The sequence below is a fragment of the Oculina patagonica genome, chromosome 8 (assembly GCF_052425735.1).
Source record: "Oculina patagonica isolate OP01 chromosome 8, crgOcupat, whole genome shotgun sequence".
Lineage (NCBI taxonomy): Eukaryota > Metazoa > Cnidaria > Anthozoa > Scleractinia > Oculinidae > Oculina > Oculina patagonica.
The window spans coordinates 1603454-1630892 of record NC_135765.1 but is presented as its reverse complement, the minus strand read 5'-3'; the positions used below and the strand labels follow the sequence as shown (position 1 = coordinate 1630892).

The window sequence follows — 27439 nt, the reverse complement described above, 5'->3', positions numbered from 1 at the left end:
ATTTCTACCAACGTCAAAATGAATGTGCTCTTTTTATTTTTATTTTCAGTAAAACTTCCTTTGGCACGGGGATGCAATGTCGAGGACTGAAATCTCAGTGTTGTTTTCAAGAAAAATTAAGGGTCAAAAGCATGCAAAGAAGTAACATGGTTTTCACATTGTTCTTAAAGCAATATTGTGGATTCGTCTTTTTAGAATATAATTTTACAAAACGAAAACAGACTAAACAACATTTGTGGCCAGTTCATAGCTCAGATAAATCTCCACTTCTTGTGGTTTACTGTAAACATACAAATCTAAAATAAATCAGTCGATTCTGCTGAACTGACATTTTATTTCAATAAAGTTCGTTTTTACACCTCTGTATTTAAAAAAAGTAAAAGATTCTTTGGGTGCTGTACAGTGGCGCTGTGAATGTGTTAAGAAGTAAGGGGCCTATTTAAGGCAAGTAGACAGTTTAAATTGCTAGAGGTTAGCATGTAAAATAAAAAAAAACTTGTGACAGAGACACCACCCGATGTAACATATTGATCGTGGACGCGGCCTCTGACTCAACTGAAATCATACGAAGACGTCAACAATTTTTGTTTTTGTACTAAACGTTTCTTGCGAAAATTTTATGGTATGCCTGGTTCTTTAAGTGAGATAGGACAGATCTTATAATAGTCAAAGTATACTGAAATCAACATTGAAAAAGACCTTTCATGGATACGAAGTTTAAAGACGTTTTTGTACCCCTATAGTGCTAATTCATGTTGAATGCGTAAAACAGCGAAAAAAAAAACAATAGTTTGACTCTGGCTTCCGTAGCCAAACTTTCTGATTAACGCCAAATACCCCCCAGCAGAACATTTCGTGCTTCTCATTTCATAGCAAATGTTTTTAACACGACAAGTTTGTCGTAATGGTCAGTTTTCGTGACTTTTTCGTAAACATTTGGCTAATTTGTCCCCACACCTGTGCGATTTGGTTCTCTTCAAGCACGTTGTATCACGGAAGCCGAAATTTTATAGTTAACCTACTTTAAATCGATCGAGTTTCAGAAATGCTTTGAACATTAAGTCAGAGACTAGATTGATGAATATTCTTAGTTTTTACCTCGATTTCTTTGCTGAAAATCTGACTGAACTTTACTACTAACTTGTATGTACAAAATAACGCTGACATATTAAAAACTATAATTACTCTGCGTTCGTGACGAAACTGTATAGCGAGTATTGCCCGCGTGTTAATTTTGTCAGTTCTTAAGAATATATATTTTTTATTTTTTATTTCTACACCCTTGAATTAAAAGGGTTAGGTAAAGCAATTGCTATTTTGGAACACATTGTAGCGGACACATTGTTGCTCATTATGTTTTCTTGGGCGAGCAAACGGGGAAACATATTTTGCGGACAAAAATTCCTGAAAAAATGAATAGAATTTGACACAAATTCATTGTGTTCGCAATAAATGTTGCCCGTGCGGACAAACAGGGAAACATTTGTGTCCGCAACATTGTGCACTTGTGAGTACAGCTCGGCGGAGTTTCCAACGAGCACATGTTGACAGAAGTGTTACATGGATGAACTTGGCATTCTTGACGGAAGAAACCCAGTTCAGCCTGTTATTTATGGTGTAAATCGTGCATAATACCCGGAAAAACAGGTAAATTACCAAAATGGGAGACCGTATTTGCACGCAATGCCGAGAAAACAACATCAGAAGAAAGTTATATCATAAAGAACTGTAGAAATTTAAACTCAAAAGATTATAAATAAACAAATGCACACCTCGCGTCATACAAGAAAGTGCACAATAAGCAGTGATATTGGTCTTACTTTCATAATTACGTTTCGACATATAAATAGATCGACTATTCAACCGTTGGTAAAAAAATACCACAGTCGCGTTTTCACTTTCCACTCATTTACAATTCACCCTTTTACACTTTTCCCGCGGACTTAAATTTGACACGACCGTTTTCGAAAAGAAAACCTCCGTTAAAGAAATACTGCGCGCTTTCTAACAAGGTCAACCTTTGAATTCGGTCAGTATTTTCCGTGTATCTTAAATTTGCAGATCGTGAACTTATCACAAGTCAAACCATACAGTTATTTGACTTGGGATTCTAATAAAAAAAAACTGTATTTCACGATGATACACCATTTACACTGAATTAAATAGAAGAAAAAGCGCTAACTTCTTTACTATATCAGGTGTTACTTTTGAATTACCATAACGCGTTCCCCTTAAAGTTGTCCTTGAACTTCTTCTATTACATAAAAGTGAGTGCGTGTACGAAAGCTGCCGTACAAGCTAATTGAAATTCTCTTTTTCACATTCAGTTTTTTTCAGTTATGAACTAAACCCTTTCTCGTTAGAAATGTGCGATTTACAACAAATTCTCAAAGGTTTATAAGTTAGTACTTTGCAACGAAGTAGAAACCCATTGCAAAGTGCAAGTAGGAAGGTTTCCATGCGTCACATTGTAAAAACAAAAACACCATGTGTTTTTGTAATGATTTATTAAAAGCGCACTCTGCAAGACGGTTTTGATTTTCGGTATAAATTGTAATTAGCCGCTAATCTTGATCAAAAGAGAAAAAAATAATGGCACGGAGCGGACATCTGCTTTGAAAGAATAAATTGGTCAACCACCCAAGGTTTGTTGTGTTCATTTTTGCGGTCAACTACAAGCTCAGAGGATTTTGTCGTATAACCTCGATAAGGTACAAATTACTTCGACAACGCTGCCGGAATAGTAATCGAGATTTTTATAAACAACAAATTTCATTTCTTCATTGACAAAATACATGCATCAAGTTCAAAGTCTGCTAGAAATTTCATGCCCATTACAAAATCAAACCTAGGACGGCGTATTTACACACCAAGGCAAAATTAGCAACGATATTTAAGTAAAATGGAATGCATTTTAACGGAATTCTGTTTAGCTGGTGATTTAGATATCACTAACTTTATACAGGACTTAAAAATGCAGCGATTTGAAGAACTTCACAGACAAAAGAGTTTATATTTAGTACAAGGCATTACAAGAGAAAACGAGTGATTTTTATAAGCACTATCATATGTATTTTATTCTAGAAGGTACTGACTTGATCGTTTGGAAAATCGAATCTGCTTAGCAGACTATATATGATTATGAGAAAACGCTAGTTCTATTTTAATTTGCGTGTCCTTGCCATGAAAATATGAACATTGTACTGTCTTCGGGGTAAAACAAAAAGGCTAAACCCTTACAGAAGACTTGCTAAATTTAAAATGTGATCGGTTTCACTCGATTTTCGAATGCCGTTTGTTAACTCTGATCATTAATTTGGCAGATGGCGGGGTTAATTCATAAATAAATTTAATAGTTTTCAGTTGTCTGAGTTTGCAATGATATTAAACTTTGCGTAAAAAAATATAATTTCTTGATTGTGAGCAGAATATTTGCGGCTGTTTACACCTTATGCATTTCACAAACGATCGATTTTACTTCGTATGTGATCAGCTAGTTTATTGCAAATGCATGCTTCGCCGAAGCTTTATTAAAAGTCTGGATTATTGTGAGAATAACATGTTCTGACCTATGGTTAAGAACTGATAAAACCTCACACACATCATAAATTAATGAACAATTTCAGTCAAAGTGGATATCCAAAACTACTCAAAAGCGTAGAACATAACTCGTCGAACTGTGAGGACAAAATTAATAGTAAATGCATGATATTGAATTACTCAAAATAGATTGCAATCCTTTTAAGACACCTTTCCACTTAATTTTTACCCACTTTTCCGCTTTCAATAAAAGGGGAACTTCATCCCGTTTCTATACAATACAAAGGCTTTCTTTAAATTCTGCAGAAAATTTCCTATTACCGAAAAAAATTTCCCCTTGCCCCTGCGAAAAAACTGTGGAATATTCCATGGTTCCCTTTATTTGTTCCAATAATATAAAGATGATAACTGCAGATATTAAAACAAAAACAAAAAAGAGATAGCACTTAAATTTAGCTAGAATTATGCGATAAAAAGACTTACGAGGAAACGATATTCCTTATAAAAAGCAAAGTACATATATTTCTATAAATATACGGTGAGATTTACGGTAAAGCATTTTTTTGTCCGTATGGGTTGAAAAAAATCCGCCTCTGATGTTTCCCGCGAAATGACTACAAATGACTAGCTCATGAATGTTTTAGTACACGTTTCAATTAACCTTTCCCTTGAACAATGAAGTAAAGATATGACAACCTTGGCCCGTCATTTGAATGAAAGCTTTCTTGGCAATTTCGACATATTTGGATTGAATATCGATCTTAAATAAATAAGGAAAATGGCTTGCATTTATTCGCGTAAAAAAGGCCTTCACTATCAAGACATATGAAAATTGACTTCACCTGCCTGGAATATCGCGCGTAAGATATGATTTACGTCAGTAAATAACTACGAACCTCGAATTTAATTTGATTTTAGTTTCGGTCGAGCAATTCTCTTTAAATTGCAATAAAATAACAGCATAGCAGTTGGCCTATTTCTTCAAATCGGCCTGCTGTTTTCCTTTAATTGGGGATATCTTTTATCCGTCCATTATTTCATTCAACGCGAGAGTAAACAGATAAAATGCTAGCGCGCTGATAATCGCTGCAAATCTCCTTTGCCGAAGGAAATAAAAAAATTTGAAGAAATTCACTAATACAGCTGCTTTGCTTCATTTCTGAAATTCATTGCATGCATGGTCTGAGATAGGACAAATTAATAAAACTAGTTGCGAGGTCTTATATCTTTGCTTTTCTTTGCACCTCAGCGGTTTAAAATGCTCATATTATTTGCATGTTAAAAGCAGTGAAAAACAGCTCTGAAAATCGTTCATAACTTCATTGACAATACTTCACTTTTCTGCCTCCAGAATTGACATGGATCATGTGAAATGTATTTTTCTTACAATAATTTCCAATCTCGAGAATTAAACCAAAAATTTTTTCCAAGAATAATACGATTCCATGACAACCATATTTTCAGGAAATAATTCTGGTGTTTTCCCAAAGCGTCATATTTTTAAATAGATGTATACAAGCCGTCTAATGGCTCGATATATAAGTTCTGTTGACGATTCCTCTTCTAATAGTTTTCTGAATATTTCACTAGTTCCCTTCTCTGTGAGAAAAAATAAAATTCCATTTAAAAAATATCATTGAGTTATTCTGCAGGCTTAATGTAATTGCCCCTTAAAAGATATTCTTTATGCCTGCGCAATTTCTTTAAAATGCATAGAATAAGTCTTGAGCATTTAGCGACAAAATGGCAACAAACATGAGTTGTACTTGTGAATGAAGTTGCCGTCTTTAGTTGGCATCAATATGAACGGAGAGAACAGAGATTAAAAGGCTACAACGAAATAAAAGAAAAAAATATTTTGGCGTTGTGCCGTAGCTTGGGCCTTTTGTAAGAAAGAGAGCTATCACATCTGACAGCTATCAGGAAATTTATTAATTTTATGTATGTTGTTTTCATTCAAAAATAGCAGTGATGTGTTTGTTTCGGTTTCGAGTGAAGCGTTTACGAGTCGAATTTTTGAGATGCTAAATTTTATTCAGCGTTCAACATAATCAACGTAATGTGTGCCTTTAAATTTTCTGAAAAATCATGAAATTCTACAGCACCAAGCGAGTCATTACGGCGCAGAGCCGAATAGAACTGATCGACTTCCTCAAAGAAGATTCTCGCGAGCAATATTTTACTCTAACTATCGGACCCTCTGACAAGTATCTCAAATTTTCCTTCCGTATTCATTTTGAGAAATGGCATTTTGTTCCTTAAACTGGAATTAAATAAGTTTGTTATTCTAAACTGCTATGGGACATTACACGTGGGAGAACTAGTAAAAATGTGTAATGACACATTCACCGTATTTACTACAAACAGAACAGAGCAGTCATTCTGTTCTAAATATATTCAAAATCATCGTCAACATACCTGCTGTCGCGATGTCCCTTCGTTTCACGGCGCTCCCCAAAAGCACAATAAAAAACAATCCACCAGCCAACATGTTGCCGAATTTTTTTTAAATCCCCCCGCTAGAGAGTAAGCACTTTACGTTTCTTAAATAAAATCTGGAATTCCTCCTTTCGATGAAGTAAGCCATTTTAATTTCCTCCTTTGCATTCCAGCTTGTTTTTCCCGCGAGACGCGTTCGAGGAAGCCCTTTCGCGGCAGTTTGCCTTTTACGGTGCCATCTTGTGGCCACATAAGAATTTGAAGATATGGATCAAGGAGATTGCGTTTATACAGGTGAACTGGGTCTGCACTGAAGCACGTGGGTCGCCCGCCAAAGGACCCCGTGGCACGTCGGCATCCATCACCGTTGGTGACAGCTATCCACGTGCGCCATTCATACAAACAATGACCCAGCGAATGTTGTCGCTTTCTGGCGATTTAATTGGCTGTTGAATGAATGCTTTTAAAATTTCAGCCAATCAGGCTGCAAAATTATAGAAGCACGTAACAAAATATTAATTTAAAACTACATCAAAGGTAAAAAATGAAAATATCAATGAAAAGAACGCCGTAGTAGTTCTTACTGTTACCATGGAGATGGAGTGATAGACAGTTCGTACGGAAACCATCTTTACTCTTTACTTGCGCCTTAAGGGTATTTAGTGTTTTTCCTCGGCGAAATGAGTTTTCACGCCTTTTTACGCCCTGGATGTGTGAATTAATGAGCTTTTAAGCAATAACATAGCAGCTTTTCGTAATTTATACAGCAGGTACCAAGCAGATAGCAGACAATAAGATAAGAGTTAAAAAAAGGCACGGATATTAGACTTCAAAACACTCGATTGAAAATTATCAACAACAACGTGCGCTTTTGTTTGCTCAGACAAAGTTTCGAGTATTGATTACCGAGGAGCACAAAGCTCTATTGTCAACAGGAGGACAAAACGGGGTTAAAACAAAGCTGTTCCACAGAAAAGCTGTTCTTCATGCACTCCCGCTCACTGAGAAAAACCGATTTCTCGAACGAGTCATCAGATTCAATACTGTTATACTTTATTAAGCAAGAAAACTGCTTACAAAAAAGCCAGCCAGTTGGGTTCAATGTTTTTCTCAGCCAGCTGGAAAGTGCATGCAGACAGCTTTTCTGTGGAACAGCTTCGTTTTGTCCGCCTGTTAGAACTTGTTTTACAACGTGCTTCTACAAAGGAAAACAACTCGGTTACTCTCTCTCGGAAATGCTACTCGAAAGAAGACAAGTCAGTAATTGGTGGGTTTCGGTTTTCACTCAAACATCCGTGTTAAATTCATCGTGGCTGAATTGTTTTTGTATCCTCACTAAATTACGTAAGACTGTGGTTTATTCAGCCGCGTTTAGCTGTTAAAGCAAAGAAAAACAAAAAAAAAATCATAGAAAAAGAGCATCGAAACACCTCACCGAAAAATCTTCCTCAAAGAAGTTTTATAATAAAGTGTTTGTTTCTCCGGTTGTTATAAATACCATTTTCTTTTTAGGCGGAAATATGCCAATTTAGCTTTCAAACATCGTTGCATTCTTTTTGTTTTAAGTCATCTAGATTACCATAGATTACCATAAGCCTTTCCAATTCATAGAACACTATACAGCATAATTTTGTGAAGTGGGCGATAGACTTACTTGCAGTCAATTGTCAGCTTTAAAAGCTTTGAATTTTAGTAATAGGGGTATGTTTATATCAAGTAAAGCAATCAGAAATCTATTTTCGAAAATTTGTATTCTTTAAACATATTTAACAAACGCTGTTTGTCTTCACAACTGTTTGCAACTTTAATATTATAATGTATGCTTTCAGCTGCAATTTTAAAAGGGAAAATTGCTTTTCTCCATAAAAAAACTTCATTAATGTCGTTTATTACCAGAAGCTGTCCCTAACCGGCTGAGAAATGACTGCTGTAAATACACTTATGAGGCTAAACAATCGTTTAGCAAAACAAGAATACTGACTTCGAGAGGTTTAAACAACACTGTGTTTTTCCAAAATGAGACAATCCCCCGCAAAATAGTTTTCATGTAATATATCAAACACGAGAGGCAGTGTTTACGTCCACCGAGAGAGAGTGAAAAACGACGCGCAGCGGAGATTAACAAAATTGGGGGGTGCGGTCGGTCTCTACCGAGTGGAATCGTAATCTATGCTAAAAGATCGGGTATCCAAACACGTCACGGTATGAATGTGCTGAAAGGTGAGAAATTTCAAGAAAGAACTAACTCAGCATATTCGATAGTCTCATATGTATGCATGCGCACTCCGCTGTATTTTGTGGGAACATCCAAACATGCGCAGAGCGTAGTAAGTTATTATTAGCTATTATTTCATTTTTTAGTTCATCAACCGCGAGCACTTCCCCGATTTGTTTAGTAAAAACGGTGAGAATTTTTCGACAAATGGAACAGTACGACTTTCCAACAAACACAATGGTACCGGACGAATATGTGTAACATCTAAAACTTTCCATTGGAAAGGACCGTTCCATTTCATTCCCACTGGTCGAACAGCTGCGCATTTCATCGAGGAGCCATATCAAGGAACATGGTGATAGTACAAAAAAGCAAAATGATACGGTGATAAGGTATTCCATTTTTCCGAAAATTTTCTAATGGAAACTGAGGATGCGTGGTTCATTAATATAATTTTTTTTTAAGCAAATAGTTTCGCGCGGATAGACGATCCGATTGCGTGTTCAGGCTACGCTTCCTCTTTCTGATAAACAGCACTTCGTAAATCAAACAGTCCATGTAAGGTCTGAATCAGCCACTGATCCTGTTCACGTGATATAAAGCAGAGGAGGATCCAGGATGCTTGAAGGGCGATGGGATGATAAGAATTTTATTGCCAACGAATTGGGAGCCGGTGCGGGATTGTTTCATCCTAGGAGACCCAGGGGCAGCAAGTCGGGACGACGGGATTTTCGGGCGAAAGTTGACAACAAGCTCGGGAGAGCCCCTGGGCACTTACTCTTACCGAACCAGTCCCTGAAGCGTTCTAATTGCTTTCTTCTGATTGGCCAGAAAAATAGATTTTCTGGCCAATCAGCAAGGAGGACCAGCAGAGCGGCACTGACGTCTTCTTACACAAAGTTGTTTTCCTCATAAACTCCCCAGGACGTCGTAGTTGCTCGGCCCATTGAACGGATGATTTTTCATCTAGAGAAAAAAAATACGCTGACACGACTACCATCTTCTACACTGTCCGTTGTGCGCTTTTTAATAGCTAGTCGAGTAAACAACAATTCCTTTTATTTCTCCTCAATCGTTGAACGTCTTCTGAAACATCCCACGTTGTGGAAATATTCGTTGCACGGGCCACGCATCGCTGATGTCACCTATTGTTATTTTTTACTGTTGAAACAAAGGGGTTTTTGTTTAATTTGTTGTATATTAAAATATAAAAAAACAACATGGTAAACAGTGAAGAAACTAGAAGTCGTGTATCGCGATACCTTCGATAAGTCCACCTTGAAAAATTATCAACAAGTTATTTGTTTCCTTGCGCGATGCTACGGTTTGCGATTTTCTAAACCTCAATGAATTTTTTTCAGACTCTCCACGAAAAATCATCCGATGCACGGCCAAGCAACTACGATGAGCCGATGAGGAAAACAACTTCATGTAAGAAGACGCCAGTGTCGCTCTGCTGGTCCTCCTCGCTGGTTGGCCAGAAAACTATTTTCTGGCCAATCAACTGGTTCGGTAAGAGTAAGTGCCCAGGGGCTCTCCCGAGCTTGTTGTCAACTTTCGCCCGAAAATCCCGTCGTCCCGACTTGCTGCCCCTGGGTCTCCGAGGATGGGATTGTTTAAGCACTTTGGACCATACATTTTTTAATATTAAAAGGGGAACCGCTTCCTATGGCTTTTCCCTTGGATCTGACATAACTAGTTTTGGTTAGGACTGGAGTTTTAACTGTCACTGAAACATTGGATATGTTTATTTTCCGGTCATAACTCAATATATTTATTTGTAGTAAAAATAAGTGACTTTAGAGAATGCAGTAACTACGTAGAATACCCGCTGGAAACGAGGAATGTCGACTCTGTTGTTTGGTCTTGGGTTCGGGAACTGCTCGCATCAGTACCGTGAAGACAAACATGATCCCCTTACGTATTGTACGTAAACGTTGTCTCAATCAGTAATGTAAGTGGGTTCCTGAGACCTAAAATATTCGTCTTAAGTCTTGCCTTTTCCGAATCGTTCGCTAAACAAGTCGTTCGTTCGCTAAAACACGTTTTTCAAAGTCACAAGTAAAAAAGGCAGCCTCAACGGCAGACTAAAAACTAGACCTCATAACTAATTCCCAGTTCTTCGCGGGAACTCCGCGACAAAAGTTACGCCGAATCTGTAGAAGCATACTGAACAGCCAGTCACTACCCTGACGAAGTGCGGCACACGGCCACTTGTACACGCTTATTTCAATACGAAAACATGTTTACACTGCTGTAGATAACCACTAAACTGAACGAAGAGCCGCTACTTTTAATGTACTATTTTCTAGAACCTTCGATCTATAAAACTTTTTTTTATAGCATTTCAGCATTGTACACAAGTCTAAAGAAATTATACATGGGTTATTGACCAAGCGTGAAGTCAATATGGCTGGATGTTGGTAAAGTTCTGCCCGGGAGACGCAGAACAAACTGCAGAGGAGCTGCCAAGATGCAGAGCAATTTCTAACTTTTATGTGAACGAACAAGCTTGGTCTGTAAAGGATTTATTACACGGTAATAAAGGTTTTTTCTTGTGGGACACAGCCGGCAATCCCGAGCGGGCGAGATAAGACTATCTAGAAGCTAACCACATAATAAGTGCATATTTACATAAAAACGCTGGAATACTCTTGAAATTATCAAGAAAAGACAATAGTCACGGTATTCGAAACAGAATAAATAACTGGAGATTGTAGATTGAATAGCAATTGAGCGGATTGCACATTACATCATCGTAGACGAAATTTGTGCTTTCAGCTCATTTAAATTCAGACCTGTACGCATTGCGGAAGTTAAGTTACATTTCTGTACCGCGATCTTCTCGAGAATCTTTTAGCCCACACATAGCAGTGAACATTATGGCCGAGGGCGAGCAAGTACAGTGGCTTGATGGACAGGCTTATGTCCCAGGAATCGTGGAGAAAATTTGCCCAAAGAAGCACATCAGACAGGACCAATGGCGAAGTGAATGGAACGAAATGTATCTCAATAGAAAGTCCAAGCACTGCTATGATTACATCTCCGACTATGGCGGAGTGTATTTTCAGTCATCCTTTCCATAGTTTTTGGCCTTCTGATAAGAAATCATTGCGGCATCTACAAGACTTTAAACGGGAAGGAACGAATGTGTGTATCAGCAATCTAGCACACTTCACGACAGAGTCAAAGGCTGATGCGATTATTAGATCTGGAGGATTCAGAGGTGGAATGAAGAAAATCGATGAAGACTCACAGGGAGACGATATCAAAGCGAGGTTCTCTTGGTGGAGTCCTAAGTTTGACGAAAATGACATTACCAAGGTTAGGGACACTCTTGGAGAAGCTATAAGTCCTTTCCTTCATGATGAACGCGATGACCAAGATACACTTCAGAATCAGTTCGCCACCTCTGATGCTTTCATCCCTAATCCATGGCGCTATGGATCCTCATACTTTCAGTATGACATAGACGATTTGTGTCAGTGTTATGGCGTACACTTCCACGGCAAGGTGCAGTTCAAAATACTGGGAACGTTTAGTTACAAGAAGGAAGTTATACATGCAGTTCTTGCTTGTAGCCAAACAAACGGCGCTGGAATGTTTAGAGCGTATCCTAAAGTTTTAACACCGGAGGAAGATGTCGACAACGAAGCAGTAGTGACACGGGATGACGATGGAAACTGGGTTTGGAAACCACAAGCAACAGGAACTGAGATTACTCGTCTTGATGCCGAACGGCTTTGGCAAACGTTTCCCATGTATCGTAGATGGGAAAACGTGGCATTCGCATTTCATATACCTGACGAGTGGGAGGACAAGTATTTCATGGTTGTTCCTGATCTAGACAAACATTTACACCAGATTAAGCTATAGCTTAATCTGTTAAATCTTGTTTCTGATTATCACTGAGTAACACTGTGTAACCCTTGTGTGAAAAACCAGAACTAACTAAAGTCAGTGCAATAATAAATACAAGCTGCTGACAGCCGGTGATTGAAGATAACTCTGCTAGAATTGTCTCGGAAAATATTTATTACCACTCTAATATGCTGCGTCTGTGAGTGATAAGGCGACTGGAATCTTTAAAGTCCATGCAATTAAAATTCGATTGTAATTAAATAATAATAATAAAAAATAAGTGCAATGCAAATATTGTATTGTAATTTATGTAGACAAGAGGGTACGCAAAGTCATAAACGTAGTAGTGTAGTGTCATGTATTACAATTACAACGCACAAACTCGCTAAGTTTACGTCAGCGTATTGTGTTTTGTAATACAGCATTGTAACGTAGAAACCCGATAAAAACTGTCTGTTAATACGAGACTTCTCGCAAACTTCATATTACAGTATGCATTCAACTCTATTTGATTCAAACATACAACCAACATGCAATTTATGCAACCAGTCTTATTATAATGTTCATTCTGTCACAGACGACGAATGGTTTTTTCAGATTTCACAGTAAACATTTGAGTCGCATCGTTTATGGTTCATGCTTGTCATGCGTTAACGTTTCTTCAATCAGGTGTACACTTATTTCAATAAATAACACGTTCACACTGCTGCGGATAATCCCCCAAATAAACGGAGAGACGGTGTTTGCACGATTTTCTAGGACCTTCGTTCTATGGAACGTATTTTTAATAGCAATTCAGCATTGTGCACAAGTCTTAAGAAATTATACATGGGTTATTGACCAAGCGTGGGGTCAGTATGGCTGGATATTGGTGAAGTTCTTTTCTTGCGTGTTTATGGACCAAGACGTAGATCAATATCCAGCCTCTTAACTAAACAATTCAATCAACAATCAACAACTTTATTAATGTGTCAGAGCAATTCTAGCCGAAAGTGAAACACTCTCTACTAATAGGGGACACATAAAATAAGTAAAAATAATAATAATAATAATAAAAACACTTAAAATTGATAATTACAATAAAAACAGACTAAAATTTAACTACGCTATTTACAAATCATTTCAATAACAATTTTAAAATAAGTCAATCCGTATTTAAAATAAATCATGTACTACATAAAACGCAGTTGTCGCATCCATGTTCAATTTTCAGTGAAAGGTTAGTTAAAGTGATCTGTCTTTTAAAAGATTGCAGAGACGGTAAGCTTTTTAAGTTAGTTGGGAGTCGATTCCACAGCATAGGTCCGATATATCTTAGCGAGTGTTTCCCAAAGGTGACAGTATTAAATCTGGGAATGTGGAAATCTGCGCCTCTAAGGTTGTAAATAGAACTTTTCAATGAGAACAAATTTTTTGACGTTCGGGGGGCACAGATCATGCTTCACTTTGAACATCATACAGGCTATATCCTGTAGCCTTCTTTTGGTCAATATGTCAATATGTCAATTGGTCAATATAACGCCGTGACACTATTTTTCTTGCGGGACACTGCGGGCAATCCCAAGCGGGCAAATTGAAGTTGTTCATACTTACTCTGGTGAATATCACCGTGGAGTTTTTCACTATTCGGATTAACTTTTATCCTCTATTATCTAAAACTGTTGGCTGGTCCTGGATTCCTAGTCTAAGTTTCAGCCGCCTTCTAGAGCAAAAGACAGCTGACACTTCAGACTAAGCTAGGTCCATCTAGAACGGCCTAGCCATAAAATCAAGTGTATTTGCATAATAACGATAACTTTAGAATGCCCTGGAACTACAGGAATTGGGAAAAGTGGACAATATACGAAACAGAATTGATAAATAACTGCAGCAAAAGCTCGTATACTCCTGTTGAAGGAAGGTGGCTGTTTAAATATACCGAAATATCGGTATACACTGTTTTGCCGATACAGAAATCTAAATCACAGTCATGTGTAGAATGAATAGTAATTAACAGAGTTGGACAGGAGTAAGCATGGCATAGTTTCACGTGTTTGATTAACATAAGCTCTGCAGATTAAGTTACTATTTTAAATCATCATTTGTAACATGACGCATGCAATTGCTATGTGTTTTAAGCCAATCAAAATTCAGTTCTGTATGCATTGCGGAACTTTAGTTTCATTTCTACACCGCATCTTTAAACCTACACGTAACAGTGAACATAATGGCTGAGGGCGAGCAAGTACAGTGGCTTGATGGACAGGCCAATGTAGAAGATAACGCAGAGAAAATTTGCCCTATGAGACGCATTAGACAAAACCAATGGCAAAGTGAGTGGAATGAAATGTACCTCGGTCGATGGAGCTACGATTACATCTCCGATTATGAGTGTATTTTCAATCACCCTATCGACGAGAAGGTTAAAGATTTATACATTGACTGTGATAATCTACAAGCCGCCAAACAGCAAGGGACGAAGGTACCCATCACCAATCTGGCCCACTTTACGAAATCTGATGTTGCTGATACGATCATTGAGTCTGGGGGCTTCATCGGTGGGATGAAGAAAATTAATGAAGACGCACAAGGCAACGATATCAAAGCGAAGTTCTCATGGTGGAGTCCAAAATTTAGTGAAGGTGATATAAAACAGGTGCGGAACAGAATTGGAGAAGCTATACGGCCTTTCCTTCATCATAATGATGGTCAAGTCGACACTCAAGATGTCTTAGAACTTACCTTAAAATTGTTACAGAATCAGTTTGCCGCATCTGATGCTTTTAGGCCAAATCCACGACGCTATGGATTCTCCTACTTTCAGTGTGATAAAAACGATTTGTGTCAGTGTTATGGCAAACACTTCGACGGCAAGGTGCAGTTCAAGATACTGGGAACGTTTGGTTACAAGATTGAAGTAATGCATGCAGTTCTTGTTTGCAGCCAAGCAGATGGCGCTGGGATGTTTGGAAACTACCCTGATGTGTTGACACCGGAGGAAGATGTTAACAACGAGGCAGTAATCACACGGGATGACGATGGCAACTCTGTTTGGAAACCACAAGCAACAGGGAGTGTGATCGATCGTCTTCACGATCTAAATCTTTATCCCATGTATCGCAGATGGGAACACGTTGCGTTTGCATTTCACATACACGACGAGTTGGAGAAGGAAAACATGAAAGCCCAGATTGCTGTTGATGATCCGATGAGTTATCTGTATGAACTACCATACTGAGAATGGTTGAAAAATAAAAAAGAAACTGTGCGTAGTACATGATTTGATAAGTATAAATGATTTCTTCTGTTTTGATTGTTTTGATTCGATAGAGTAAGAAATTGTGCCATTGGTTTTCCGTATTGTTTAGTGTGGGTATTTTAGCGGCGCTGCCATGTTTGTGTGAATAGTGGGTCAATAGTAAAGCTAATAGTAAGCCCGCCAAACTTCAACTCTGCACAGTCAGTAGTTATCTCATCGTTTAAATAACACTGTTTATTTCAGAGATACCCTAAATAGGGAATACCAGAGATGACTCGACAAGTAGCCTGCAGGGTAATCCAGAAATGTTTGTCAGTCGATAAGGATTTGTTATCGCTCGAACAAGGGTAATGTTCAAGTTTGTTAACGAGAAGACTGCAATGTATCGCATCCAATAAATCAAATACACTGACAATTATTGTGCTACCCATACCTTAGTAATATACCATGGAACACTTTCGAGTCACTAGCAAGTTTGTTAGGCGCAAAAACTGTTCGAGGAAAGAGTTCAATCGCATCTTAGAGTCTGACGCACACCGTGCAGGCGGTTTATCACAAATATAGCAGCGAAGCACACTCCGGTCTCAGATTATGTCAGCTTTGTCGTAAGCCTTTTTCTCAGTAACTTCACGGCACTTGTTTTCTACACGAACAGACATAAGCAATCATTAATTCCTAGAGATGCTAGGCTTAATTTCTACTGACAAGGCCGGGTTGGCCGAAAGCCGATCGACGTTATCCAGGATTAAAAGTTATACTCGAAGTTTTAATTTCTCTTGTTCAATGTGTTTCTTATTGGTAATGTTTTGTGGAGATTGAGATTAGTCAAAGTCGAAACTTAGAGACAGAAAATATAAACAAAGTTAATCTTCATTTAATAGTCACAAAACTAAAATAAAAGTTCACGCTAGATTTCATTAATAGCTTAATCGTGCTTCAAACAACCGGACCCAGATGTTCAGTTTCAACAAGTGCTCTTCCTTATAAATAGTAACTAGTAGTAGTTTTTACTGGATTTTATAATGCTTCGACAAGTTTTTCAATTTTATTTTCATTTTCTTCAATTTCTTTTTTAACACTGTTATATTACTATGTTTCTTTTGCCGAACGTGGTAAATAAAGTTGTAATTATTATTAAAGTTTATAAAATTAACATAACTGTCCGTTTCTAAATGTTTTCAGCTTTGCGCACCAAAGATAGTATTTGAAAGGGCTGAGAACCGATTTTACCATAAAAATAATAAAGTAACAAGGGATAAAAATTCTGGCTTGCCTTCGTCGCATTTCTCTGTCACTTGGGGGAACGGAAACGAGACTGGATAAAAATAACCGGAAGTCATAAGGCTAGTTTCTGGGAAAGCGAGTTCACTAGTTCCTAGCTTCCAGGAAAAGCTTTCCGGATGCAGAGAATGCTTGACAGCCTTTAAGGTGGACATCAATATATTGCCAGTAGTGCGATAAAAATTATTCGCCAAGCACCCTGATTTTACAAGTTACCAGAGGGAAGGGAAAATGGCATTGAACTCAGATCTCGCTTTCCTTCAGTGTTGATATGCAACCTTCACGTTGCTACGGATGAATCCTTTGGCATTCGGACTGGATGAAAATAAAAACTTTTGCCAGTGTTTTTCGATTGGAGCGTATACACGACAGTCATAATTAGTTAGTTTTAAAGAACACCTGTCGAAAACTCGCAAACAGCCTTTGAAGTCTGGACCTTCAGATAGCCAAACAAATACGAGATTGAGTACGAGTAAGACTCAAAGAATTGAAGATTCACAAACAGTCTCCGAAGTCTCTTGAGCATTGGGAACCAGCTTTAGATAACAGTACAAATACTAGATTTAGTAGGAGTACGACTTTCGAATTTCAATCCTAGCTAGGTTCTCTGAGCCCTCACTCCTCCCTGTAGCTGACCGGTTGAACAGGAGACTATCGGTACAAGATTGGTGCATTATATATGTAAAACGTGAAAATCGAAAGCAGCGACAATCAAAAGCATAAACACTTGTAGGAGGAGTCATGCTTGTACTTGTGCTCCTAAAATGTATAAATAAAGATTACTTGGAAATCACAATCATTATAATTTTAACGAACATTTTCCGAATACTCACAAACACTCCTCGAAGACTCTTGAACATTAGGGGCCTTTAAATAGTAGTACGAGTACGAGATTTGGTACGAGAATGACTTCCGTTTTTCAATCTCGTTAAATTCCCAGAGCCCTCACTCCTCCCTGTGGCTGACCAGTTGAAAAGGAGACTATCGGTACAAGATTGGTGTGAAACGTAATAATCGAAAGCAAAAGCACTAGGTTCGAAAAGCCGTACTGGTACTCCAATACAAAAGTCCCTTCTATGACTGGTTACGTTACCAGATGAAGGCGAAATTTACCTTGCTACCACATATTGTGGTTTACCCTTTCACTCCCAGGAGTGTCAATATGTAATGTCTCCAAACATTATCAATACAGTGTCAACCAGACACGTGATAAGAACAAAGTCAATCATCAACAAGGAGATGGATATTGTCTGATTAACACGAAATTCTCAGAATTATTAAATTTAAAAAGAAATGTATGGCAGTCAGTAACTGAGGAGAATTAATACTTAGATCATGGGAGTGACAGGGTTAACACATTTAGCTAAAATTATTATCAGATATCTCGGCTTCAATAAATTTGAACCGAGTTTTGAAGATAATAACCTACAGTTACAAAGCCAATCGGAAACTTAGAATGCAATACAAAAAAGCTTAAGGCTACAGTTGGTATTCAATTGTTTGTAGCCAGATGGTCTGTAGCCAATCAAACTCACGATCGCATGTCACACGTGTGTACGCATTGCGGACCTTTCATTAAACTTCCGCTTCGTGTCCGTAATCTAACACAACAGTTTTTTCAGTGAATAAAATGGACGTACAGTGGCTTGATGGACAGGCCACTGTCCCAGGAATCGTGGAGAAAATTTGCCCTATGAGACACATCAGACAAAACCAGTGGCGAAGTGAATGGAACACTACGTACCTCGGCAATTGGTGCTACGATTACATCTCCGATTACGAGTGTATTTTCAATCACCCTATCGACCCACACTTCATACATCCGGCACTATGGGCGAAACTACAAGCGGCCAAACAGCAAGGGACGAGGATACCCATCACCAATTTGGCCCACTTCACAAGCCCGATTAATGCTGAAACGATTATCAATTCTGGAGGCTTCTGTGGAGGATTGAAGAAGATAAATAACGTTTTAGGACAAGATATCTATGCGCAGCTCTCATGGTGGAGTCCAATGTTTACGTTTTATGAGAGTGCACAGGTATGTTGCACTCTTGGATCCGCCATAATGCCTTTTCTTGGTCCATACGACAATCTCCTTACACTTCAGAGTCAGTTCGCCACCTCTGATGCTTTCGTCCCTAATCCATGGCGCTACGGGACCTCCTACTTTCAGTATGGCATAAACGATTTGTGTCAGTATTATGGCATCCACTTCCCTGATCAGGTGCAGTTCAAGATACTGGGAACGTTCGGTTACAAGGCGGAGGTTATGCATGCAGTTCTTGTTTGCAGCCAAGCAAATGGCGCTGAATTGTTTGGAGCGTACCCTCGTGTGTTAACACCGCAGGAAGATGTCAACAACGAAGCAGTAGTGACACGAGACGCCTTTGGCAACTGGGTTTGGAAACCACAAGCAACAGGAACTGAGATTACGCGTCTTCAATGTCATTGGCAAAACTTTCCCATGTATCGTAGATGGGAAAATGTGGCCTTTGCATTTCATATAACTGAAATGTGTAAGAACGACCCGAATAACAAGCAGCTGATGTTTGTTTCTCAACCTGGTAATAATTTCTGCAGCCTCAATAAACACCCGGAACTAGTGGACCATGCCAGTAGCCGAGAACTGAAAGAGAAACTGTGTGAACTGAACTTGATCTGTAAAATATGGTTTAAAAAGTTAGCAAGTTTCCAGCTTGTTTTTAGTTATTACTGACTAAGAAATTTCGCTGTGTAACCTTTGTGTGAAGAACCAGAACTTATTGAAGTCAGTGCAATGTTAAATACCAGCTGCTAGCAGCGGAATATTGAAGATAACTCTGCTAGTAATCCAGAAGTGTATCGGAAAAGGTTCATTTTCACTCTGATGTGGTATTTCTGTGAGTTCATAGCGAGAGGACCACTGTATCGCAAAGCAAAATGTGTATTTCTTAAAAAGTAAAGTACTTAAATAAACCGTCTGGAATTGATTGAGCCCCAGTCAACCAAAAACGAGGTAAATTAGCTAGTTTCATCGAGAAATAATTAATACTGATTCGATCGTATTTTGTCATGTACTATACTAGTTAACTGAATGACTAGATAAATTGTGCAATCAGAATATTGTATATGTAGAGGGTAAGCAAAATCATAAATGTAAGAAGTGTAGTGTTACGTATGTTTACGTAAAATCCGCGACAAAAACTGTTAATAAGAGTCTTCTTGCAAACTTCATAATACAGTGTGCTCCGAAGTGTGCATTCAACTCTGATCAAAATAAGACTGCGTGACGCTGAAAATATTCTAGTCGCATAGTGATCACTTTACTGCTCACAAATTACCTAACAATCAAATTCTTACTTACTTTTTTTCCCACTAAATTCTTGGTTTTTGAAACAATACGTAACTTCTTCTGCTTCAACACCGGAGGAAGATTTCAAGCAACAGGGAAAAGACTGAATATAAGCGCCTTCACAGTGATGGATACTTATCCCGAGGTGCGTTCGCATGTCGTATGCCTGAGCTGGTTGAGGAATTAACGAGTTTACTGTTGGCGATCCGCAAAGTCATCGGTACGAGGTACACATACAGTATGTTGCCCTATTTCCCGGACACCCCTATTTCCGGACACTTCGACTTAACAATTTCGTATATCGTCGTAACAGTAAAATTAAGTTAAACAAAAAGTTCACAAGACTTAGCGATTAGTCTGCTTTCGTTTGCTCTTTTCTTGGCCGAGCTGCGCTCCGTTTAGACGGGAAAATTCAAGTTTTCGTGGAGGTAGGTAAAATTTTTTTCTTCGTAAATCCGATTTTTACAGCGCGTCAAACTACATCGTTTCAATAAAGCGCTCTGCTCTCGCAAAGTGTGCGATAGATTATATTTATATATATATTAAAGTAAAGGTAAAAGGACTAGGTTTATCAGCATATAATACATTTTCGGTTTTCGCTCTTAATTTCCGAGCACGGTCACCAAAGAGTTAAGTTGAATTTTTGATGAGGTGTGCCTAATTCCGGACACATACCTACAGCAAACTTGTTTACCTATTTGAAAACAATTTTATGGAATAGGTTTTGAAACACAAGCATTTTTGTAACTGTCTGTACTGTATTTAAGCTTCAATACCTGTTTTGGTATTGATTAATCTTCCTTGGCGAACTTCGTTTCAAGTGGCCGAAACATTCGCTGAACATTGTTTATGTCAATAACCTGATGATTACCTCGCTAAAATTGAAAGGAAAATACTTTAAATTTTGCCTAAAAGACAATTTTTCAAAAGAATAATCCTTTATTTAGCCCTTATTACTTATATTTTGCCATAAACGGGAATAATATTTCCGAGAGAAAGGTAGTGTTTTCCTCGTAACGATCGTCCGGAATTAGGGCAACTCGTCCGGAATTAGGGCACCAAATTTGACCAACTCTTTCCGTGATTACAAAGAAGCCAAAGAGATTTATAAGATAAAACTCCACGACCTACTTACCAGCAGTGGAAGCTACATTGTGGGTAAGTTTCAGCTCGTAAGTGCTGTTTCGAGGTAAGATATTACGGTTAGTGCAAAAAGTGTCCGGTAATAGGGCAACATACTGTACAGGTATAATGAGAATAGTTGGAAATATAGGGATGATTTGATAAGTATAAATGATTATTACTGTTTGTTTTACATAGAGCAAGAAATTGTGCCGTTGATTTTCAACACTGTTTGATGTTGCTTTATTAGCGGCGATGTTTGTGTGAATAGCCTCAGCTTAACACCAGTCAGTTGTATATCTTATCGTTTGAACGTTGAAAGAAGATTAAAGACAACTCCGCTAGTATAGTAGCTGTTAAACCGTTATTTTCTTGTCACTTGAAAATGATGTTATTTGACGACATCCAAACGTTTTGTAAAACTTCTGTAGCTCATATTTATTCTTAACTGAAAATTATTGGGCTACCAGTAAAATATACCAAGAAACACTGTCGAGTCACAAGCAAGTTAGCCGCAAAAGCTTTACAAGGAAAGAGTTCAATCGCCTCTTAGAGTCCGCAGTACATCGTGCAGGCGGTTTATCACAAATATAAAAGCAACGGTAGATCATGTTAGCTTATGTCGTAACTGAGCTTTTTCCCAACTTCACAGCACCTGTTTCATAAGCAATCATTCATTCCTAGAAGTGCCAGGCGTAATTATTAGAAAAAGGCCTAGGGTTGTTCGAAGGCCAATAAACACTCAGTAATATAGTGAAAAAAGTTACTCGAAGTTTAAATTTCTCTTGTGTTAGTGTGTTTCATTGCTAATGTGTTGTGGAGTTTGAGATCAGTCAAGGTCAAAACTAAAGGGCAGAAAATAGAGTCACGAAACTCAAATAAAAATTCACGCTAGATTTCATTAATAACTTAATCGTGCTTGAAACAGCCGGGCCCAGATGTTCAGTAAGTGTTCTTCCTTGTAAAAAGAAGTAGTAAATAGTAGTTTTCAATTTTATTAACAATTTTTTCAATTTCCTTCTTGACTGTATCACTGTGTTTCTTTGCCGAACGCAGGTAATAAAGTTATTATTATTAAAGTTTAAATTAACATAATGATTCTTAATAGATATCCACTATCCACCGATTTTTGCGATTTTTTATTTTTTCAGCTTCGCGCACCGAAGATAGCGCTGGGACGGCCGAGAAAAAGCTAAAATTTTCAATACTCCGATCACGCATGCACCGAGAATAATCAAGTGACAAGGGAGGAAAATTCTGGCTTGTCTTCGTCGCATTTCTCTGTCGTCACGTCAGTCAGGTTGGGGGAACGGAAGTGAGATCGGACAAAAATAACCGGAAGCAAAAAGGCGCGTTTCTGGGAAAAGGAGGACGCGATCCCGATTGGACCAAAATTAAGGTAAATTCCGGTACAGTGGTATCAGAGTTCATCCTTTTTCCCAGAAATTTGGAAAGTTCCGGAACGTGTGTTTCTTCGTTTCACCTGTCTAAGAATTATTTCCTTGACATGTTTCCATGTCTGCAGCGATACCGGTACGGGTATTCGTCTAGTTTTTGGGGAGAAGTTCGTACGTTTCTTTTGTTTCTTCTCCCCATGAAGCAGCTAATGGGTAATAACTATGTCGTTGTTGTTCTTCAGGTTTAATTTGCCGTTAACTTAAAATCCGCTAGTAACAAACAAGAGTCCAACCACAAACTAGCCATGTTTACCTGACCGGTGTCAAGTGAAAAATACCGCTCCTTCCGACACACGAAAATTCTGAAAATACAAACGGAAGTTTTGATTGAATGGATCGCACCCCGAATACAAAAGTCGTGCTTGTACTCAATAATTTGTAGTTATTGAGTCAATCAGAAAGCTAAAACAAAATACAAAAATAAGCTATAAAAGGCGACAGCTCGTATTGAGTTGTTTGTAGCAAGTGGATTGTAGCCAAGAAAATCACTATCACATGCCACACATGTACGCATTGCGAACCTATAATTTTACTTCCGCGTTCTTCAGTACAATTTTTTAATTTTTAAATTGTTTTAAATTTTATAACTCAGACTAGGGAGAAGCACAAAGGATAGCTTTCGTAGTTGTGAACTTTTCTTTTGTTTATTTCTGACGCGTTTCGTACGCGTCTTTAATGAGACTTCTTCGGGGAATAAATGTAACAACTATTGAACAGCATATAAAAGCATGCTAAGTAAAAACGTGCTTCAGTTACATTTCCTGCATGTGGAAGTGGGTAAGTTAAAACTTCGGTATATGGCCCAAAAAATGCAGTTACAATTACGCCTTAACATGTTACAGTCGTGCTAAGAGAAGCGTACCCACCCCTAGAGTACATTAATGAATTGATTATTTGAAATTTGAATCCGTTAGTCATTTCATTTATAATAATGCATTCATCTTATTAAAAATATAAGGACAGATCAATGTTCGAATCAAAATTTGGTTTCTGATCACCGTCGCCTGATTTGAAGTAAAGGGAAGGCGCCGGAGAGGAATTGAATTTTTCTTACCGTCTGTTGCATCTATTAAATAACTGAAATAATAAGCGCAAACACGTCCATGTTCAAGTTTGAAGGGGTGTCAGACGGGGGGGGGGGGAGTACTTGGGTCAATTTTTGTTGGGTATGTGCCGCTGGCCTCTCAGAACCCCTACTCCATTATAATCATATTCTATGGCCAATCATAGACCCCATCTTAGTCACTGTTGGGTAAATGTAATTTTCACGACCCCAACTTAGTCACTTTCTGTTTTTGCGTCTACCGTATAAATCCTTTTAACTAAGTCATTCTAAAATGAATTGACACATTTAATAAACTGAATGAAGAACACTTTACTTTACAACTACACTATAAACATTCTGGTATATTTGCTTACCATAAACATTTACAAACATACCGTCATAAATAGTTGAAATGTAAACATACTTCTTTAAGGGTAACATTACACTAGCACTGACATTATAAAAGCATTTTTGATGTGAATAAAAGCAATTTTCCGTAAAGATCTGTAAAACGTCCAGTTTCATCCGCTTTACAAGCGCAGAAGACTTGAATTGAAGTTTAAGTTCCACGAAAATCTAAAAGATGACTTTGCCGCATAAAAAGTTAAATTTTACCAAATCTCTGGCGGCACAAAATTTATTTATCGGCAGTTAATTTTGGTAATCGCTCGTGCGAAACGTTGTCTGACACCCCTTCAAACTTCAACATGGACATGTTTACACTTATTTATAAATAGATGCAACTGACGTCCGGTTACAGCATGTAAAAGTGTATTCAATTTCACAGGAAGTTTAACTGAAGCGCTAGCACGTATTTACTTAGCGTGCTTTTATATGCTGTTCAGTTGTTGCAACATTTATTCCCTGAAAAACTCTTACTGGAGACAAAACGAACGAAAGGAAGAGAAATTTGCAACTGATCTCGTTTGTGCTGCTCGCTAGTGTTAGTTAATAAATATCTTCTTCCGCAATCTTACTTTAGAAACTGACTCTTGGCAGTGAATAAAATGGACGTACAGTGGCTTGATGGACTGGCCATTGTCCCAGGAATCGTGGAGAAAATTTGCCCAAAGAAACACATCAGACAAGACCAATGGCAAAGTGAATGGAATGAAATGTACAAATGTAAATGGTCCAAGCATTGCTATGATTACATCTCCGACTATGAGTGTGTTTTTGACCATCCTATCGACGCGAATTCATGCATTAATTTGTATCAGGGACGATGGGCAGATCTACTAGTGGCTAAACAGCTAGGGACGGAGGTACCCATCACCAATCTGGCCCACTTCACGACCCCTGATGCTGCTGTGGCGATTACTCAGTCTGGAGGCTTCAGAGGTGGAATGAAGAAATTTAATGAAGATGCACAAGGAAACAATATCGAAGCGAAATTCTCATGGTGGAGCCCTATATTTGTTGAAGATGACACCATAAACCAGGTAAGGAACACTCTTGGAGGAGTTATACAGCCTTTCCTTGATGAGCAAGATAACTTAGACCAGTTAAAGAATCAGTTCGCCACCTCTGATGCTTTCGTCCCAAACCCACAGCGCTATGGGACTTCCTACTTTCAGTATGACATAAACTATTTGTGTCAGCAGTACGAGAACCAAGTAGGCGGCGAGGTGCAGTTCAAAATACTGGGAACGTTCGGTTACAAGCAGGAGGTAATGCATGCAGTTCTTGTTTGTAGCCAAGCAAATGGCGATGGGATGTTTGGAGCGTACCCTGATGTGTTAACACCGGAGGAAGATGTTAATAACGAAGCAGTAGTGACACGGGACAACGATGGAAACTGGATTTGGAAACCACAAGCAACGGGAGCTGTGATTAAGCGTCTTTATAATCATTGGCAAAGGTTTCCCAAGTATCGCAGATGGGAACACGTGGCGTTCGCATTTCATTTTCCTGATGAGTGGGGAATGAACCAGGAAGCGATCGAGGCGATCATGTTTGTTCCTGAGCTAACTGATCATCAACCGTGAACTAGAACTACTATAGAATTTATAGCAATTGCCGAAAAACTGACAGAGAAACTGTGGGGAGTTGGTTAAATGTTATCAAGTTTTCAGCTTGTTTTTTGAAGAATACTGCGGTGGCTCTGAAGTGACATGCAGATAACGCGATACTTTTGCCCCTTCAACAACTTTTAGCAATTTAGTAGCGACGTTTCATCTACTTTTTAGCGCCGGACTTTTATACCGATTTTTGTAGCGACATTTGAAAAGGGTTTATCTTTACACTTTTGTGGTGCAGTATTTCTGTCAGTTCGTAGCGCGAAGACCATTGTATCTCAAAATTTTATTACTTGTAAAGTAGCAAGAGTATATGGAGTAAAATACTTCCCAAAGTACAGTCCGCGAAACTGTGATCTTCGACTTTCATTATTTTTTATCAATTAACAACTTTTTTGCAAAAGAGACAGGCCTTATGACCACTTCGTTACTAAAATAAACCGTCTGGAATCTATGGAGCCCCAATTAACCCAAAAAGAGGTAAAGTAGCTAAGTTTCGTCTATAAATAACTAATATGATTCCTTCGTATTTTGCAACTTATACTTGCATGTCAACTGAATGAAATATACTTAGCAATTCAAATATTGTATTGTAATACGTTTTGTAGAGGGTAAGCAAAGTGATAAATATAAGTAGTGCAATGAGTTTATATTACGTGTTTATTGTAATTGTATTGCCCGGGGGGTACTCCCTAAATGCCTTCCGGGCCGGGGGGCTCCCCCGGGGCCTTTCAGGCTTCAGGTTGGTGGGATTCACAAGTTTAGGTTACGGGTTGGAATCTGTCATGGTTTTTTCAGGGCCTTTAAAAAAATTCGAACAGATCATTTGGCTGTTTATTTCATTAGCGCTTGAAATGACAAGAAAACGTCATGTTCTAAGTCTACCAGTCTTTCAGGTTGGGTACCTTTTTTAAAAGGTACGAGGGGTACAATTTCTGTCAAAATGGTATATTAAGGGTAAGGGGTAAGAGCTCGGGGCGGAGCCTCCCCGTCAAACTTTTTGGGTCCCCCCCCCCCCGGGTTGTATTGCTACGTAGAATCCGCTATAAAAACTGTTTAATACGAGACTTCTCGCAAAATTTCACAGTACAGTATGCATTCAACTGAATTCAAAATAAAACTGTGTGGCGCGAAAGATATTCTAGTCGCTGAGTGATCAATTTCCCTGCTAACAAATTACCTAACTCAATAAAATTCTTGGTCATGGTAACAAAACGTAGCTCAGTTCCGCAAAAACCAAACCATTAAAACGGTGTTCTTTTAATGATCGACAACAAATCAAATGATGACCTTGAGTGTCTTCCTAGAAAAATAAGCCTGTTAAGCCCTAGTGCTGGCTTCCATTGTTAAAACGAGTTGATGTGTTTTCACTGGTGACATTTGTTTTCCAGCTCCAGATTTTACTTCCGTGACGCGGCTTGTCCTAGTACCCATCTGGTGTAAGGCAGTAGGACTGGAGTCTGGGAACGAGGCAGTAAAGTGTTATGCTGCTGTAAGCCGATGTCGTTAACCTCCATTTGAAAGTTGTTGTGTTTGCAAAAGCCTAAAGAGAAACGACGCAAAGCCTACTCCGGGAAGCGACTAAAGGCACCAGCCTTCGGCACTTTGAGTTTTCGTTTATGGACCAATCGCTACTCAGCATTGATCTTGCAGCTTTTCGGTGTTGAAATCCAAAATGGCGGCCAGGTGCCATCTTTTCTTTTTTATCATGCTTGTATCTTTATTCCCAAAAAAAAAAAAAAATTTATCCTTTTTTTTTCCGCAAAAACCAAATAATCGCTTGTGCTTTATTCTTGCGCTTGTGTTTGCGTCGCTTGTGAAAACCACCTTTAGTGTTTGTGTTGCAAAACGGAAATTGTTTTGGGCTTCTTGTCAAAATTTACTCATGC

The 27439-nt window shown here is 38.5% G+C and overlaps 3 protein-coding genes across 4 annotated transcripts in view; 2 read left to right on the top strand and 1 right to left on the bottom strand.

The window, feature by feature from the left end:
• LOC144663978 (cell adhesion molecule DSCAML1-like) overlaps positions 1 to 6268 on the bottom strand; it is a 29037-nt gene extending 22769 nt beyond the window's left edge. For both annotated transcript variants that reach the window (XM_078525074.1, XM_078525075.1), the window contains exon 1: positions 5959 to 6268. In XM_078525074.1, coding sequence (XP_078381200.1) covers positions 5959 to 6031 — 73 coding nt within the window. In that variant the 5' untranslated portion in view covers positions 6032 to 6268. The remainder of the gene's footprint in view (positions 1 to 5958) is intronic.
• Positions 6269 to 11029: 4761 nt separating this feature from the next.
• Positions 11030 to 12070, top strand: LOC144664098 (uncharacterized). Its single transcript, XM_078525227.1, has one exon. It carries the CDS (start codon positions 11108 to 11110, stop codon positions 12068 to 12070), a length of 963 nt encoding a protein of 320 aa, XP_078381353.1. The 5' UTR covers positions 11030 to 11107.
• A 1962-nt stretch (positions 12071 to 14032) lies between these two features.
• On the top strand, positions 14033 to 25520 carry LOC144664097 (uncharacterized). Its single transcript, XM_078525226.1, has 2 exons — positions 14033 to 14690; positions 24975 to 25520. The coding sequence occupies exons 1-2, from the start codon at positions 14262 to 14264 to the stop codon at positions 25518 to 25520; spliced, it is 975 nt and encodes a 324-aa protein (XP_078381352.1). The 5' UTR covers positions 14033 to 14261.
• The last annotated feature ends 1919 nt before the right edge of the window (positions 25521 to 27439 follow it).

Coding starts and splice junctions, on each gene's coding strand:
- LOC144664098 (XM_078525227.1), top strand. CDS start 11,108: ATGGACAGGCTTATGTCCCAGGAATCGTGGAGAAAATTTGCCCAAAGA.
- LOC144664097 (XM_078525226.1), top strand. CDS start 14,262: ATGGCTGAGGGCGAGCAAGTACAGTGGCTTGATGGACAGGCCAATGTA. Junction 14,691..24,974: donor GTGAAGGTGATATAAAACAG/GTGCGGAACAGA, acceptor ACCATAAACCAG/GTAAGGAACACTCTTGGAGG.